Raw genomic sequence first — 18,979 nt, forward strand, 5'->3', positions numbered from 1 at the left:
TTTAGTAATTACAGTTTAGGACTAAAGTCCAGGTGTTTCAATATTGGCTGAGCTATTGTACTGACTTCATATGAACCATTTGACCTTTTCCCCATGTCTTAGTCATACCACATGAAAAATTCTTTTTGAAAAATATACAGACAACCCTTGAGGATGAGTTGTTGCACCTCCAGCTATGTTGTAGATAAACAAAGTCTGTTGATGCAACTCCGGTTGTCTGATTTTCTGCTGCCTGAGATGACACATCAGTATTGACTGCACTGGAGTCAGTTCTGATTTGCAACAACCTCTGGATGATTAGAACTATTTACCTTTTTAACATTAGATGGTTTTCATTTTTCTTCTTTCACTTCCAAATTTAAAAAGTGGCTGCTAGCAAGTCTTTGAATTTGGAGTGCTGAGCTTGTTATCTGTATAAATCTTACTGACATCAGTAACAGTACATAGCTTTCAAGGGCTAAATGCTGTTCTCAATTGTACAAGTATAAATCCAGAAAAAACTACACTGAAATCTTTTTGGATTTACTTTGGTTTAATGGAGGGTAAATTTGGCCAAAATGCTTTCCTTACAATTTATATTGTACACTTTTGAAAGGTGTCAAGATGTTTTATTATCTAATCTGGTGGATTTTCTCTTTGGATTTTCTTCCTGATACACTAGAAAGGTGAAAATGCACATTCATAGCCACAATGAAGTAAGAAGGATTTACAATGTGATTGGTACCATCAGAGGCGAAGTGGAACCAGGTAAAGTCATTTGTCTTCAGTGTAATGTGAGCATACAGTGACCTCTACATGCACTTCATAGTTACAAGGGGAAAATGAGGAATATAGTTGTCTCTGAAATATTGCTCTACATGATCATTGGTGTTGAAATATTTATTGCACCAGGTTTCTTATGGTTCAGGGTACGTCAGCACTTTCACTGTAAATGCTGATTTTCAAGGGGGAGTCATAACCAAGACAGAAATATTTGTCTTCAGGCAAGTAACTTTGCAATTGAAAGAATATTCTTAAGTGGATATTCTTCCCTACTAACACAGGCGTGGATTTTGCATTCCATCTGAAGACGTCATACCCACCACTATTGACTTTTTGTCTGTCTTAGAGTCTCTTGTAACTAGTGTGATTATACACTCTAAAAAAATAGATATATAGACATCCCTAGGATGATGATAGCATCGTTTAACTTGCAACTGCAGCACTTCCCGGTTGCCTGAAACACAACTGTTAACCATATTATAGTAGCACGGAGATCTAGTCTGACTTTGATCTTATTAATCACATCTCTGTCATGATTTGGACAACTCTTTTTATGATTGACTACAGAGAGAGAGAGAGAGAAATATTGTTTTCAGCACACCTTAATGTTGTGAGTTGGCATGCTGTACAAATATAATTAGTGGATCAGCTTTACCATGAAACACGCTATTGTAAAATATGGAAAGATGCTTCTATCTTTAGAGGAAAGCTGCAGTATTTCTAATAATAGAAGTAACATTATGGAATTTAAGAGGTTTTAAGTCTTATGGGATCAAGTTACTGTGTTTGACAAATTCTTTAGCACTGGCTGAAAATGCAGAAAAATGTCTTTGGAGATTTAAAATGTCTTTTGCCTTTCTATCATGTGTATTATAAACTATTAAGCTTTGTTGCACCTACATCGAAAATTAGAGATTGCTTCAAATTAACATCTGTATGGCAGGAAAAAAGTTTTTCTAAGTAAACCCCCCATAATTAATTTCTCTAGACAGATACATCATCCTGGGAGGCCACCGTGACTCATGGGTGTTTGGTGGCATTGATCCTCAGAGTGGGGCAGCTGTGGTTCATGAGATTGTGAGGAGCTTTGGAAAACTGAAAAAGAAAGGTAATGTAATGAAAGAATAAAGCCCACCAAAATCATTGCTCTCAGCAGTGCCCATTGATTTCACTGGGATTTAAGCATATGCTTAGAATTACACACGTGTATCTCACTGATCTGGAATAAGCACACTGCTCTGCAGCTGTTAACTAGTTCCAGTTACAACCTTGGTATATGTGAGGTACTTCTACTCAAGAGAAAGTACACCTAAAGGAAGACAAAACAGAGAATAGGGGATACTGAAATAAATACGACATTTAGGTACAATTGATTACTGTGTATTTGAGGCTGGTCAAACTGGATGTTTCAATGGTCCTATAAAATTTATAAAGTGGTGGACTGATCAAGGCTTCATCAGGGCAACATCAAGAGCCTTCTCAGCACTTGACTGTAGTTTGGAGACAGGCCCAAGAATAAAGCATGTCTGTGTAATGCAGAGAATAAGCTGCGCAAACATAGTAGGAGGTAATGGTTAAAAATACCTCACGACTAGTTACATTAGAATAGGAACAAATGTCAACTGTACCAAGTTTCTGCTGCTGTCAGAGCAAATGCTGTCTCCCTATCTGACATTCCATGGGAAGAAGCTCTAACATAACTCAAATACTATGCTAGAGGAGCTTTCTTTGCCTATCCATTACATTTAAAATCTATTGACATTTAGTTTTCTTTCCATTCCTTCCCAGTTATTGTATGTAAGGGGAAACTGTCTTTAGAATGCAAGCTGAAAAAAAAAAAACCAAAAACAAAGGTAAAAAAGAAAGGGAGCAGAAGATTAAAAGGTTCCAGTAGCCTCAAAGAAAACTTTGGGCAGAGATACAGAGGCAGGGCAATAAAGCCTATTCCATTTGATCTGGGTTTAAATCAAATGCAGAACTTCAAGTGAAAGATCTTTGTTTTGAAGGTGATCTGTCAAAGTTACAGGGAATTTCTTAGGTTTTGAAATCCAGCATTTGGGAGACAGGTCAAAGAAATTCAGTAATTGATATGAAAACATGCCAAACACTTTTCTGTCAAAGTAGACACTGGTATACAATGTGTACTAAATTGAATAGAGCAAAAAGGGTAGAAAAGCTTTCTTTCAAGAATTTGTGCACAAGCACGTTATTTTTCCTTGTTCAGAGTTTTAAATTTTAGAAAATTTTCTTGCAGTTAAAGCTGAGAGAGGAAAAAGAATACATTATTTGGCACAATATTGAAATAGAGGTCAGATGCTACAAAATTAGCAAACCATTATTAGATTAGGTTAGTGAACAAGTTGGTATTAAAGTTCCTTAAACACACCTCTTTCCCCACAGATCAGGATAAAAGATGAGCCCCCAGAAAATGACATTTATTTTCACATTAGTTACATGTAACAAGCAGTCTTTATTTCTGTAATACAATTTTCATAGTCTTCTATTGCAGGATGGAGGCCAAGGAGAACAGTGATATTTGCAAGCTGGGATGCAGAGGAATTTGGCTTGTTAGGATCAACTGAGTGGGCTGAGGTAAACCAATAGTGTTCAAAGAGGAATTTGCACAGTGGAGGATCTTTGAGAAATCTGTACTAGAAAGCATCACTTCTTCCTTCCCTTCCTCCCTCCCTCCCTCTCTTCCTCTTCCTCTCTCCCTCTCCCCCTCTCTCTCACACGCACACACACTCTTAAGTTTCCTTTTGAACTACCAAGAATATATGGCTCCTTGCAGTATATGATGTCTTTCCCTGAAACAGCTGTTACTTCAGTGGATGGGAAAATAGTTCTGAGGAAAAAAGAAGTTCATCAGCATTTTCTTCCTCTTTTCCTTCTCATAGGAAAATGCCAAAGTTTTGCAAGCACGGGCAGTGGCTTACATCAATGCAGATTCGTCCATCGAAGGTACCTAGTTTTTACTTGTGTTTTACTGTAATAGTGATAGTATATATGGATGACTGGGAGGCGTTTTGGCTTGGAGATCCATCAAAGCTTCAATGTGATAATTTTGTTGCATTAGCGTGGGAGTAAATATAGGGGGAAACCATGGCCCAGAATCATAAAGTATCCTTCAGATATTCCTGTTGCTTCAGGGAAGAAGTCTGTTACAGTAGCTACGCTATTGGGGAAGTCATGGGGAGGGACAAGAAGTGTTGTGCGCCTGTCAGCAGTTCTATGGCAACTCTTTAGAGTCAGCTTCTGCTCTTATAATGTCCGTAATAAACATAGGGACATAAGAAAAGCTCTTAAGGCTTGCTTCAAAAGCTGGGCTGTAATTCATCCTAACCAATACAAATGCACTGACAAGATCACAGGAGAACTCTTCTACAGGGATGATCAGCTTGTTCCTTGTAGAGAGTGTAGGTCTCTAGTCCCTTTCTTATTAATAGATAATGGCATGAGGTTTCAGCTGAGTAGAGCTTGCTTCTTTGAATAAATAGTTTTTCCTGTTTTTCAGGAAACTACACACTACGAGTGGATTGCACACCACTGATGTACAGACTGGTGTACAGTCTGACTAAAGAGGTAATACTGCTTGAAATTTTTAGCCAGCATGTTCAATACTCACTTACTGGATGGTGCTCTGCATATAAAATACGGTGTCAGATATTTCTTTCTTTTCTGACTGCAGTACCCCTTTCAAGTTAATAGCTAAGTAACTGGAGCTTTTTCCCAGAAGTGGCAAAGGGATTTCAAGCTTATACCTTTAAATTATTAGCCATTCAGGTTTAGGGGATTTTTCCACTCCTCCTCTCAAAGTATTCCTTCTAAGAACAAAAGAATAAAAAAATGCCATGAGTCAAAGGAAAGAAACAAGCACAAACCTGGCTGCCCAGTCCAACCACTAGGGTGCCCATGGTAGTGGGAGACTCTGACTCCCTTTAGGCAGGGGAAGAAATTATGCTTGCTACAGTGTTGTTTTTAGCATGATGTGACAGGTTTGGTCAATGTGCTCAGCTTTGCTGTACCTTGTTAGATATTCATTGACTCTGACCACGATGCTCTCACGCGTGTGGCACACAAAATTAAAAGGTAGGGACCTTTCTCAGGAAATAGCCTCACCGTCTTGGATGTAAGATGTTCCTTGCTTTGAGAGTGGATCTTAGAGGCTGGCACTAAGGGCTTTTTATTTCTGGGTTTTTTTAATGTTCATCTGTATTAAAGCATGAACATTTAATTAGTCTTCTTTGTGTTTTATATACATATATATCATGTACATTCAGCTGCTGTATATATTCTATGAATCTACTATATCCATCTTCATCTGCTGTATATATTCAGTCATCTGTGTTTTCCAGAGTCAATAATTTGTTATCTCTTGGAAGCTGACATTGGACTGGTACAAAAGTAAAGGAAATGTAGTAATTCAGTATAATAATTTTCTGGCAATTGAAAGACAACAGATAAAATTTAACTCTGTTAAAATCAGGTGCCCAGATAAAGATATTTCTGTCGTGAACTGCAGAAAAGCTGATCACCTGCAGTTCCCATGGTAACCTGTGCTAAGTGCAGGTGTCCAGAACGGTCAGAAAATCAGGTCAGCAGAGTCTCAGTTTGGACACCAAGAGCCATTGTTAAAATGTTGACCTAAATACCAGTAAATAAAGGTTGCATAACCCTTCCTCGAGCTGGGAAGCAGCAACAAAGGCTGATGAATGCATGTAACCACAGCTTGTTGGTAGCTGATTTCTGAAGAGAATGCTGATCAGGAAGCAGGTCCCATGTGATCTCATCCAAAATTAATCTGTGGCAAAAAGTGTTAACACTGTTAACGCTGTTCTATGAACAATTAGCTTCATGGCCAAAACCCCAAATCTATTAGTTTTATTTTGATTCCTATTGTGGAGTTATTCTTAGTAGATATAGATATTAATAATAGAATAGATATTAATAATCTTTACTAGATTAAAGATAATAAAACCTCAGCAGCCCACCAATAAAAAAGAAAGATGAAAAAATACTCACACTGTTTAACCTGCTCAGTAATCTGGAAAGTAGTCAGAGTGATAGGAATGAACTTTAGGATGATCATGATTTGTATACCTTTGTAGCAGCTGTGATGACATAAACACCAAGTGCTGTACACTTTGCCCTTCTAAGGTTACTGCTGCATCCATGTAAATAATTTTTGTGAACTAAAACAAGGTAGAAACAGTTTTGAATTAAACCAAGACAAAATTGAAATTACCTGCCAAAGTGAAACAAAAAGTTTTGGTTTTGTGAGGGATTTTTGTGTTGAATATTTAAATTAAATGGCTCAAAATCTCATAAAGAAATACCAGAATGTAAATATTGAAGTGTTTTGCTTTCCCTGTGTTTTCTTCCATCTAAAATTACCTTTTTTTAGCAAATAAACTATTCCTCTGGAAAATGCTATGCATTTGAAAAGTTAAAATGGAAATGCAGAAAGGTTGAGGGACTTAAGACTGTGACTTATTCATTGCCCTAAGCCATAGGCTTTATGTGATGACAGGTTGTAGATTTGTTGCTTGGTAACATTTAAAATTGTACCCTTTGTCTTTTTTTACAATATACTTTTTCTAGATACCAAGTCCTGATGAGGGGTTTGAAGGAAAATCTCTTTATGAGAGCTGGTATAAAAAAAATCCATCAAGAGAATATAAAGAGGTCCCCAGGTCAGTGGCAAAAGAAAATAAACGATATACCAAAAGTTATTATAACTTGTAGAGTGTGGATTTTAAAGAAATATCCACTTGAAAAACTGAGTGCCTAAAAGAAATGGTGTGATTCTTAGCTAGTATAAATTTCAATGTTTTACTCATTGAAACTCATACACTATTGTAGAACAGTTTTGTGAACTTGCCTTTGCAGCACGAACAGGAGGCTTTAGATATGAAAAGTAAAGTGTTTGTGTAGTTTATAGAGATTTAGACAAATAAGGGTAGTATGCACAAGCCAGCGGCAGGCACACAAGATGCTAACACAGCAGTTTTCCCTTGCACTTGCTTCCTGTCTCCTGGAAGGCCTCTGAGTTTGGGTGGCTGGGGAGCACATCAGGCAGGATTTTACAACACTGTCCCTCAAATTTACCAGGGTTTCTCTATAGAATCTCAAAGACTGATTCTGTTCCATGGAGCCATGCTGGTATTGTTGTGTTTTCTCTCAGTTGAGAGCTTGGGATAGTGGAAGTTCAGCAGAAGGAGGGTCATTGGATCTTCTCAATGATTAAAGACAGTGAGTTAAATTCTCTGCTTGAGAGTTTGATTGCAGGTGATGATACACTATCGTACAACAATTTTGTGAACTGGCCTTTGTAGCATGAACAGGAGGCTTGAGAGTTTTGACCCTGAGAATGATGATTCTGCTCCTCCAAGAATGCAGTTGATGAGGTCATGTAATGTAGGGATCACAGGCAATTCATGGTATATTGACAGAAAGAGTGTACTAGGGAAAGATTGTGTAGTGAGTGCAACTGCAGAATACATAATTGCCACAGTACTTGGAAGCAGACTAAAATTACACTTTAGTATTGTCACTCAAGGCATTTTCCTCTTTCTTGTTAAAAGCATAAATAAACTGGGTTCTGGCAATGACTTTGAAGTCTTTTTCCAACGTCTCGGCATCGCTTCAGGCAGAGCACGTTACAGTAAAAATTTGGTAAGTCTGTATCTTTGTAATTTTGTCTCCCCTGTAACTGCCTGAATAATATCACCTGTAATTGAGCCATTTAGACTGCCAGCTTTCTGGAGTAGTTCAGGTTAGTGTGTCAAGAGTGGAATCCCAGTTCATTACTAGAACTCTGTGTGCTACTACAACACAAATATTTGATAAATAGAAATGGTCAACTTGGTGTCAGTCAGGCAAAAGGACCTTTGTTCAGGGTAAATGGATGTGCTCAAAATTACCTATGGCTGGAAGGCTTATGAGTGGCTTATGATGACTTTTGAATGATTTGTAATAACTTACGAAGCTTTGAATTCAAAATGGTTCATGTTTCATGGAAAATACCGGTTTGACTCTGGAGCATACTGTGACATAAGACTAATGGAGAAATGTTCAAGGAGCAATCTATTCAATGTGGTCTTTTCCTCTGAAAAGACATATCCAAAGACATGAATGGAAATGACTGTTGAGATCCAAGCAAAGAGAGGAAGGGCAATCTCACCTTAATTTAGCCAACTAAAAGTTACGTGTCTGTTCTTAATTACCTTCTTTAGGCTCTGTACATGGTCAGTGGAGAGAGTTATCTCCAAACGACCGTTCATCTCATCATATGTTGATGTTTAAGAGAGCCACCACTAAGCAGTTCTTCTCATGCAACTGTCTGTAGTGGTTACATAGGATTAGTGTGACCTGAACACTTAACTTTACAGTGCCTTGTATCCCACAGCAATGGCTTTCAAGCAAAGCTGAAATAGCCACAGCTGAATAATGGTTTTGTTTGGGTTTGTTTGTTTCAGAATGTAGAAAAATATAGCAGCTATCCAGTTTACCACAGTGTCTATGAAACATATGAAATTGTGGAGAAGTTTTATGATCCCACTTTCAAGAATCATCTGACAGTAGCTCAGGTACGGGGAGGGCTGGTGTTTGAATTGGCCAACTCCATTGTGCTTCCTTTCGACTGTAGAGATTATGCATCAGCTGTGAGCAACTATGCTCACATCATCTATAATTTGTCAAGGAATCATGAAGAGGAACTGGCAACATACAATGTATCCTTTGGTACGTACAGTCTTTCATCACATTCCTCCTCTGTTAATGCTAGCAGTGTCTTATCTTAATGTATGTCTTAGTCATGACCTGGTATTTTTCTTGTGCTGTATGAACAGTAAATAAAACAAGAGCTACACCCTCCAATAATTTGAAATTTGAATGTTTTGTCATTAGTATGCCTGTGTAGAGACTATGCCACTGCCAAGTAGAGCTAACGCTTACAGTCGCATGTTCTTTGACCTGTGCATTGTTCACCGATGTTGACAACAAGATATCTTTGTCTTGGTCCCTAAAAAAAATTACACCACTTTGCAGCTTCTGGTGTTGGATAATTCTCTGTCTGACACTGATCATAGGATAATTGAGGTTAGAAGAAATCTCAGAAGGCCTCTAGGTCAACCTACTCAAGGCAGGGTCAGCTCTGAGGTCAGACCAGGTTGCTCAGAGCTTTATACCATCAGGTCTTGAAAACCTCCAAGGACAGAGACTACAGAACCTCTCTGGACCACAGTGCTTGACTGTCTTCAGGGTGAAAAGATTCTCCTTATATCCAGTCAGAACTCTTGTTTCAATTTATGGGCACATGATGGCAAGTGCAAGCACTGTAAGAAGTTTGCCTTGGGGCTTGGTCAGGCAGGAATGGTTCATCCCTATGCCACAATAGGGATCCTGTGCTGGCACGTGAAATTTTATTTCATGTTATAAGGATTCCCTATATGCCTCCTGCCTGAAAAGCCTTTATTTTACTGGCAACATTATGTAGTATTCAGTTTAGGACTTGGCTGCTAATGACCAACATCAGGAATGTGTGCGCATGTGCGCACACACGCATATACTCTCAGTCTTTCTCAAAACTCCATATGTGTGGAGGGACATACCAGTTGTTGGTGATTTATAAAATCCCAGACGTACTTGAACAGTCTGGTTCTGGCAATCCATGCTCTAGTTTTTGATATTTCAGTACATTCTGCAAGTAGCACATAATAAACAATACTTACAAAAATGCTGATTTCTCTTGTCTCCAAGGCAAGTTTTCTCACAGAATTATGTAGTTTCTAAAGTAGGGCTGTGGGGTCATCTGATTTTCATTCAGTGGGAATTGACAGATCATGGTCACAGTGAAAGATAAAGCTTTAATTTGAAGAATTTGATTTGTTAAATTATTCCTTCAGAATCTGAAGTTAAATACTTCTTTCCTGCTCCCTCCAGATGCTCTCTTTTCAGCTGTGAAGAATTTTTCGGAAGTTGCTGCTAGCTTTCATGAGAGACTGCAACAAATAGATATCAATAAGTATGTTTAATTCTTTTTTCTTCCAGTCAAATACTCTATGTAGTCCTCTGGGCTGAGAGGGCATAGTCTTCACTTGCATTTAGTCCCCTGAATAACCTTGGTGACAGATGACTGTCAGTCATTTGTTTCATTATAAGTCCTTTTGGACTCTTGTCTTTAAGGATCTGGTTACTGTAGGAAACAAAGTATAGAAATGTTGAATTAGTGGACATCAGAGGCACTGTAGAGCCTGGGAATCTAGCCATGTTAGCTTCAAAAAGTGTCCAAGCTAATTAGGGTCAATTCTTGACAGGTTTTAGTTGAGGAGCAGTGCCAGGATGATACACGGGTATGACTAGAATGCTGGTTAGCGTAAGCAGAGCCAGCTCAGGTGTGTAACTCCCTCTAAGTAGAGACATGTCCCAAGATTTTGTCACTGGATTATCATTAAAGAACAAATGTTGACTTGTGGTCTTTGTTTGCTAGTACTCTAGTTTTCAAGATACTGGTACCACTTAATGGAAAAAAAAAAAATTAAAATAGCTGTACCATGATCGTAGTTGTGGCAAGCTTCTTGATGAGCTTTCAAAAAATTCTATGCACCACCTATGCCAAAAGGCCTGATTTGCACTTGACTTAATTCTTAATTTATTCTTTGTAGGCCATGCCCAGAATGACAAACCAAACTTCCTTTTGTATATGTGTGTATGTTACATTTCTTGAGAAGAATCTAATTTAGCCATATGCTTACCGTTATGGAAGACTAAGTGAGAATAAAAGCCATCTTTTTAATGGCAGCAACTTTCAAGATAAATGAGTTAACAATAATTTCTTATGTAAAATATGATGTTTGTGACATATGACATGTATGTGACATTTTCAAAATGGTTTCATTGATGGATGGCCTAAATCTAAGCTTTAATTCAACCAATCAGTTTTGGTTTCTGTTTACACCAATGTAAACTTGAAACAATTTCATTGACGGTAGTAGAGTTACTCCAGGCTTACTGTGATACAAATTTTACCATTTTTTTATTGGTGAATACCTTCGAAGCTTTACAATAAGTTACTTTGGATGTAAACTACCAAACCACATATATTCAGTATAAACTTCTTCACAGTTCTTTTATTTGTTAAGCATCAGTAGTATGCTCAGAGCTATTCAAAGCACACAGACACAGATGGTCTCTACTCTAGGGAATTTACAATCTGCCATCAGAAAAACACAACTCTTGGATGACTCAAAAGATGATTCTAACATCACAAGGTTCCTGTTTCTCAGATGTTGTGGTTTTACATAAAAATAAATGTGATTTTATTGAAGTAATTTGCAGCTGGCTGGCTTTGTGGAAAATAAGAGTCTTCAGAAAACTGTTGTACAAAAGAAGTGAATGGTCTGCCTAAGCATCCTAATGAAAAGGAGATAAAGCAGTAAGATGCAACATGAGAGAAAATACCTGAAAGTCTATGTCTTCTTTGACACTATTCCTTGGCCTTTAAAAACAGCTTTAAGAGACTTTTAGGTTATGAACCAGACTGTCCCACAGTACAGATCAGCATAATCCTATTGTGCAGGTAGCTGATATGGGCCGTCTTTTGTGGGCGATGCTTTAAGTTCAACATCTTGGATCTACTGTCCTTCATAAATCCAGAGTTGTACACATTGGGGCACGGGATGAGAGTGGGCCAAACACTCTGTAGCTAACATATTCCTGTTTTCTTTTTAGCCAACTTGCTGTCAGATCACTAAATGATCAGCTCATGTTTCTAGAAAGGGCTTTCATCGATCCTCTTGGATTACCTGGCAGGCCATTCTATAGGTAAGAAAGGCTTATTTTTCACTTTCTGCCTGGAGTACCCTATGAGTATTCCTTTAAGATTTACAGGTCTCTAAATGGAATTGTAATGATTTTATTCAACATGGTAAAAGTAGATTAAACGAGACAAATAAGACTGGAAAGGGAAAACAACATAAGGGAAAACTTCAGTGAGATACACTATACAGAATGAGGAAAAGTCTTGTTGGAAGCCTATTCAGATCAGTAAACCCATTTCTATTGATTTCATTGGGCTTCTAAACAGATGTAAAAGTTTGGCCCTGGGCTCAGTTCAAGTAATTTCAGTGGTAAAGGATCTTTAGGAAGTTATTTTTATTTGAAAGTGATATAAGGTATAATTGAAGTATCTATAATTTGATCGATTATAGCAGAACAGTCATGCTAGCAAATGCATTGCAGAGGGCAGTAGTTCAACAGCAGTGAAGTGAATTCAGTAGTCCTCTCATCCAGTTCAAGAAGTAAATCTTGTTTGAGAGGCAGAATATTTAAGTGAAGTCTAGCTTTTTGGTCCTTCTACCAGTCTGCATAATTCAGAACAGTAATCTTTCCACTAAAAAGCTCCACTAGAAAGTTACTAGAAGGAGAACTTAAGATCTACAATCCTTGTACCTCTCATAGCTTGTGATTAAAAATCTGTTGAGAACAGTCTCTTGTTAAAGCATCAGCTTTCCTACCTCAAAGCATGCCTATATCTGTTGGAGATTGTATATATCTGCAAGAAAAGAAGCTGGTTTTTTTTTTAATCTTTCCATTTCATCTAAAGTGAGGGAAAGGAAAATACTTCAGTCAACTTTATGTCAAGTCTTTCTAGCTATAAAGTTCTGGAATTCACATGGAATAATGTGGCTTATGTTATTTTCTTGCTTCGGAGATTATAGGTATTATTGCTGCTATAATTTTACTTATTTACATCTTTAGTGTCAAGAATTCAACAGATGATACAGAAACAGATTAGTTTTATCCATTATAAAATGTTTTATTTTCCTAATGCAGGATATTGTTGTTTTTTTCCCTCAACTTCCCTACAGACATGTTGTCTTTGCTCCAAGCAGCCATAACAAGTATGCAGGAGAATCATTCCCAGGGATCTATGATGCCATGTTTGACATTAAAAACAAAGCTGATCAACACGAAGCCTGGGACGAAGTTAGGAGGCAGATTTCCATTGCAGCCTTCACTGTGCAGGCAGCAGCAGAAACACTGAAAGAAGTAGCATAAATATCAACAACATAATCGTCAATGAAGACTACATATGACAGCTTGCAGAAGCCTTAAAAACAGAGCAATTAAAAACACTAGGAAGATTATTACAAAGAACACAAAATCTAAAAAAATCTTTTTCTTTGCAAATAATATAGCCAAGAGGAATGCATTTAGCAATGTTAACAAGGTAATGTATTCCATTTGGAGAACTCAGGCTTTAGATATCTTGTGAAGTCAGAGTGAAAAAGGTTCATGTTTTCTCTCAGCTTCATATTTTAAGAATTCTAACCACTGGATTTATTTTCAGAGCTTTGAATTTTTCTAGCTTGATTATTATAGCAGTCTTCATAGTGCATCAGGAAACCAGTAGTCATTTCATGTTTCTATCAGTTTCTAATTTTGTTGTTGACTTTTTATTATTTACCTTAGAGTTGCATAATTATACTCCAAGATAGGCCTTTCAGCTCTCCTTTTACACAAAGAATCACATATGAAGATGGGAAGACTGTCACATACCGTGTGCGGGATGTATAATGATCATAACAAGTTTTGGGCAGCCAGCCCAGAATACTCATCCATGACGTTCTTTTCACATGCCGAGTCTTGCAGCTGTTTGCAAATAAAATTAAGCAAGAAGCCTTCTAGTCACCAGAGTAAAAACAAGGCAATACATCTTGTCAAACGTATAATCATCCCACAAAACATGTCATTCGAGATTAAGACCTTCTTTTATTCTTTTATCCAAAATCTGCTATGCCTTGTCAATATCAAGGTATTTTTAATATGAAGACAATTAGAAGCAAAGAAAATTCATCATGTCCTTAGTTTGAAAGGATACCAAATTATTACCATCTTTGTAGAGTCCATATTTCTAATTTTGGTGTGCAGCTTACTCTTATGACAGACTGCTCAAAAGGCTACAAGGGGACAAGGGAGATCAGACAGAGAAGACTCGGAAAATCAGATCCCTTCATCTGACACTCTGCCGCTGGAGGATTACTAACCCCTCGCACAGCAAATATTTTGTGTAATTTGATCTGCCATTTTAGCTGAGGCCTCTACCATGTCTTAGAAGACTGTCCCGTGATTTGATGGTTTTCAGTGTCATGGTAGATTTTTTTCTTTTCCATAAGAACTCATTTATTCATAAATATTAATACTCTTCACATTAAAATCCTTTAGGCAAGTTACTATAATTAAGTCATTTCTTTACATAACTGTTGGTCTTTCTCATAAAATAATACAGTTTGCCAGATAATGGGAAATGCTCTTACACCCACAGTTATTGCCCAGTTATTTTCACATTTTTATGAAAGTGATTGGAGTAAAACCACAGAGACATGTCTTCCCCGAAATCTAGTTCTGCTGATGGGAGGCATTGCTGTCTCTAACTGTTTTGTCGCTACTGGCTGCTCCACTGTTCCTTTTGCCAATGGAGAATTCATTATGACGGTCTATAATCCACCTCTGGCAAAATTAGCCAGGTTAGTTTAGATCATCAGTTAGGTTAACCTAGAGGATTTTGAATGCAGCAATCAAGGGAATGATAACACAAATCCACATGCAGAGGGGGGCAGCAATAAACAGCTTCTGTTGACCAGGTGGATACAAAAAGAGTATTTTTCTATTGCTAAGGAGGATGGACTGAAGCACCAAACTCAGAAATTGTGGAGATCTTTCCCTAAATGATCTGTAAGCTTCCTCAGCAACTTTTTCTCTCAGCCCAGAAGACATAATTTTTTAATCTCTGTCCAAACCATAGCATTGTTTCATTTAAGTTTAATTAGGGCCCTTTTTGGCAATAGCTAGCAGATAATACACAATGTCAGGGCCCAGGATCTCACAAAATAGAGACAGTTACACTCTTAAACTACAGCAACATCCATTTTTAAAAAAAAAAATCTGTGGGCTGTCCCCTAACCACTGTGGGGAATAGGATACAGGAACAGAAGTTCTCTCTCTCCTACTGACTCTGCTCCCCATCACAGAAAAAATTCAAGGCTAACTGGTCCAGAGAGAGGAAGCACCCATAAGGCTGCTTGTAACACGATGGTTTACATCATGTTTTGGTAAGGTGGGATTCAAACTGTCCAGTGCCATCTCCCAGGTTTGGGTCTGCTTTGTGACCCATCTTTGTTCAGTGCAAACCACAGCCTGTAGCAGCTGAATTTTTAAAGCAAATGGAACTTTGCTTGATTTTGTAAGAGAAGAATATCTTTAGATGGACTCAGTCCAGCTCTTTCCCCAAGCCCTAACCTAGTCTCTTATCAGACATTTGAGGTCGAAGACCCTATGCTGAAGGCTATTGGTGGGGGTGTTTCCCCACTCACTTGGCATGAAGCTTTTCTGATCTCCATTCTGAGAAGCCTAATACTTGGTGCTGACTCCTCTGGAGACAGCCACTGTGATTCTTATCCTTAGTTTACCCAGCATCAACTTGGACGTTCCTGGCCCCACTGCAGAAAGCCACCACAATGTACAAATTTGTTACAACAAACTAGCACTCGTTCTGTTTTTCCTCAATATACTGGGCTGCAATTTGTGCTTGTTCAACAGCTTCTTCAAGAGCTGCTAAGACACCTTTGCTTCTTTACCTGGGACTCGCTGAGAGAGGGGAAGACAGGTGGCAGGTCATAAGCATGATAGGTATTCCATGGTAAGCTGTCTGCGCTTGTAAGTGTATATCTCAGACTCCTTCATTTCTGTGAGGAAGGAAGCACAGGTGTCTAGTTTGGCAAGCCCTGAGTTAGATGTGGCAGCATCTAGTGTCTAGACACATTATGGCCCTTTCTGAAGTTCTTGATCAGTTTTTAAATTTAAAATAAAGATGCTTTTTAGCCTTCAAGAACTTATGTGGAAATTCTGATAAGAACATTCTTCTCCCTAAATCATGTCTTATTGTCAGTCTTCTATGCAGTCTAAATATAGCCACTGCAGCCTTCAGTTCCTCAAAGACTATGCCAGGCAGAAGTTGCTGGTGTCATTACTGGACAGCAAAGGGCAAAGCCTATGTAGCTAATTACTGAAACTACATGATTTGTAGCCAGCTGTCCAAGCCATATGTCAAAATATATGCATGGATGCATGTGCAACTGTCCATTTCCTATATGTGTCACTAGGATTATGAAAGCAAAAAAGGAAAGAATAGTTGTGTATGCACTGAGAAATGTCCTTTAACATGACGCATTTACTAGGATGATACAAAGAAGCAAGGGTCACATTTCACATTTATGAACAAAATAAGGCCAGTTGGCATGTGCCAGCAAATGAAGACATCTAGTTCCTACCAGACAAGTGGGGAACAATGGTTAAATAAATAAGTAATATGCGTTAAAAGCACTGTCTATTAATATGTTCTTGCAAATGTAGCTGCACTGAGAAACATTTCCAGTCCATTGATTCTTAAAGCTCAAAAAAATGTCTGAACCAGCCACATGAGCGAGGAGGTGTATGCTATGAAGCAGCCTACTAAGGAAAGGCAGACAATGAGAAGCCAGATACAGGAATAACTACTTTTTAAGCATCTGTATTTTTTGTTAGAACTTCCAGGGTATCTCAGCGGCATAGCTATTAGCTAACTGAAGCCCTGAGTGTGAAATCCTTTCCTATACAAGAAGTCAAGATAAGGTTTGTGTGCTAATTCTCCTTCAGCAAAGTAGAACATAAAACAACATAAGTCTTTTTTTTCTAAACTTACGCAGTAAGTTGAAATTCACTCTTAACACTGCCAAGTGCTGTTGACCAGATTAGCTGTTTTGGCTCTCAAGCTTTGATATTATTCCATAGTAATTGGCCAACAAAGGCTGTTGAATTAAGTAGAAAAATAAAATTCAGGAACAAACCCCAAAACTAAGTATGTTGAATTTACAGTTTATTGATCATCTAACATGAGCCAGTTGTTCATGTAATTACAGATGTTTTCAGCTAGAGATGGCTGTTAGCAGAGTTTTTTACTATAATCAACTTTCAGTTCTTTTATTTTCTAAATATGCTGTAATTAATACTTGGAAGAACTAAGGTCCTAATTCCAGACAGCTCCTTGGAAACACTCATTTGGGTTTTACAGTTACTGCAGACAAACTCACCGAGTCATTGATTTATATACAGCAGCAGATGACTTAATTACAAGACAAGAGCTTTAGAAATAGTAAGCAGATGGAGGAACCTAGCTGGCATTGTGGCATTGTTGAGAGCATCCTTTCCAATTTGAGCATTACATTAAAAGAATCTGCAGGTGAAATTAAAAATGAGCGGTATTTTTTGAAGAAAGTACTTCCTATCATATGATCACAAATTAGATGCTGTCAAAATTTTCTAAAGAACTCCATGTAATGACCATCCTATGCACTAAGAGTCTAAATCAAATGAAATAAAAGCATACCCATGTGTGGGAAAGGTAGAAACTATACTTGTATTAAAATGAATCATTGCCTTCATGAAACCAGCAATGTCAATGTTACTTTGGCTGGAAAAGCTGTTGACCTGGCAGCATAATTTCTAAATTAAGATGCTGTTAACACAGATCTTAGTTCAAGTGTTGGTTTAGCTGAGACTACCAGCGCAATTGCCGGTAGTCAAGATCTGTGAGGTGGGACCTGTGCTCATCTCTGCTTGTATGAGCAGTTTGAAATGTGCTGCTGGACTGCAAACAATACTGTGGTGGAGCAGAGCAGCAAACTCTGACAGCTGGAGTCAGAGTAAATTGTATTCTTTCACTTGATGGACAGCAGCTCCCCAGGGCAGGGGATTGCAATGAATGGAAGAATATCACACAATCACAGGGTTGGAAGAGAACTCAGGAGGTCTCTAGTCCAAACTCCTGCTCAAAGCATGGTGAGCTCCAACGTCAGACGAGGTTATACAGAGTTTTATCAAGTCCAGTCTTGAAAGTCTCCAAGGATGGAGACCACATAACCTCTCCGTGCAACACATTCCAGTGGTTCACTGCCTTCATGATTGAAGAGCTTTTTCTTATTTCCAGACAGATCCTCTTGTTGTTTCAGTTTATGACTGTCGTTTCTCATCCTCCTGTCACGCACCGCTGAAGAGGCTGGCTCTGTCTCCTTGAGAAATTTCTTGTACATGCTGGAAGATGCAATTTGGTTTATGTTCAATGCACAGTCCTTTACTCTCTCTGCCTCACTGGGTACATTCCTCTTGTAGAAGAAAGGGTCAAAGTTTGCAAGCTGAACTTGTCAGCTGCCAGCAATGTAAACTTTATTTTAACTGGAATCTGATAATGGACCCCTGAAGTTCAAGATAACAGACTCCAACTCAACGCATCAAAATCTGCTAGCTTTTTAATCTGGTAGTCAGATAGACTGCAGAGGCCGTGAGAGAGTTCTGGGGCACTGTGCAACTGGCAGAGTCAGAAGTAAACTACTGATTTGAAATTGCGATTGAGCATTCCCGTTGCCATTTTTCCTGCAAGAGCTGCCTTTCCCACAAACCAGGGCCCTTTGATCTCTCAAGCCACAAGTTCAACCTTTAGTCGAACAATAGGTCAAGCAGTGCAACAGTAGCATATTTTCTTGCTGCAGATATTAACCCTTGGGGCCCAGTTGCTGAGCAGCTACAACCTACAGTTTACAAGCCCTGACATTCATTCTATGTATTATGTATTTTTATGTACTGTTGCTGGGTTTGCCAATTGGGCTGCGTAGCATAATTATGCATTCAACAAACAAATGCATGCTAGTTTTGCATTTGGCATGTGTATCTTTGCCATTTTTGGAGCTTTTCTAGTTTACCAGGGGTATTTTTTTTTTTTTTTTAACTAAGTAGAATATATGTAGCTATCTGCAAGTTCTGCTAGCTTCAGCTGAACCTCACTCTTGTTTACACTCTCAACATGTGCAATTCTCACCACTCCTCAGCTCAGTATGAGTCCTATGCAGTAACTGATAGTTTTCTTGCTAGTTTTAAAAGTGATACAAATTTGGAGAAGTACTGTGTGTTCAGGAGTTTGTCTGTGTTTTGGACCTTTTTTCAGTATTGTCACCTGGTCTGAGGAAAGAAATCTCTTTTCCTAGTAATCTTTTCACATTGCTTGTCTTGTGTAATTTTTGTGACTACTTAGGACCAGCTTTATCTCAAGTGTTAACTTTGATTAAACTTAGGCTAAGGTTGGTATTTTCAATATTGAATAAGGTACCCAACTATTATGCTAAGC

At 38.3% G+C, this 18,979-nt stretch overlaps 1 protein-coding gene across 1 annotated transcript in view; it reads left to right on the forward strand.

The window, feature by feature from the left end:
• LOC128153242 (putative N-acetylated-alpha-linked acidic dipeptidase) overlaps window positions 1-16,656 on the forward strand; it is a 32,901-nt gene extending 16,245 nt beyond the window's left edge. The window contains exons 9-19 of the mRNA XM_052812296.1: window positions 662-747; window positions 1,751-1,870; window positions 3,272-3,354; window positions 3,660-3,723; window positions 4,277-4,344; window positions 6,364-6,455; window positions 7,347-7,437; window positions 8,241-8,505; window positions 9,706-9,787; window positions 11,494-11,586; window positions 12,633-16,656. Coding sequence (XP_052668256.1) covers window positions 662-747; window positions 1,751-1,870; window positions 3,272-3,354; window positions 3,660-3,723; window positions 4,277-4,344; window positions 6,364-6,455; window positions 7,347-7,437; window positions 8,241-8,505; window positions 9,706-9,787; window positions 11,494-11,586; window positions 12,633-12,822 — 1,234 coding nt within the window. The 3' untranslated portion in view covers window positions 12,823-16,656. The remainder of the gene's footprint in view (window positions 1-661; window positions 748-1,750; window positions 1,871-3,271; window positions 3,355-3,659; window positions 3,724-4,276; window positions 4,345-6,363; window positions 6,456-7,346; window positions 7,438-8,240; window positions 8,506-9,705; window positions 9,788-11,493; window positions 11,587-12,632) is intronic.
• Window positions 16,657-18,979: the final 2,323 nt, after the last annotated feature.

Source organism: Harpia harpyja, chromosome 17 (assembly GCF_026419915.1).
Source record: "Harpia harpyja isolate bHarHar1 chromosome 17, bHarHar1 primary haplotype, whole genome shotgun sequence".
Taxonomy (NCBI): domain Eukaryota; kingdom Metazoa; phylum Chordata; class Aves; order Accipitriformes; family Accipitridae; genus Harpia; species Harpia harpyja.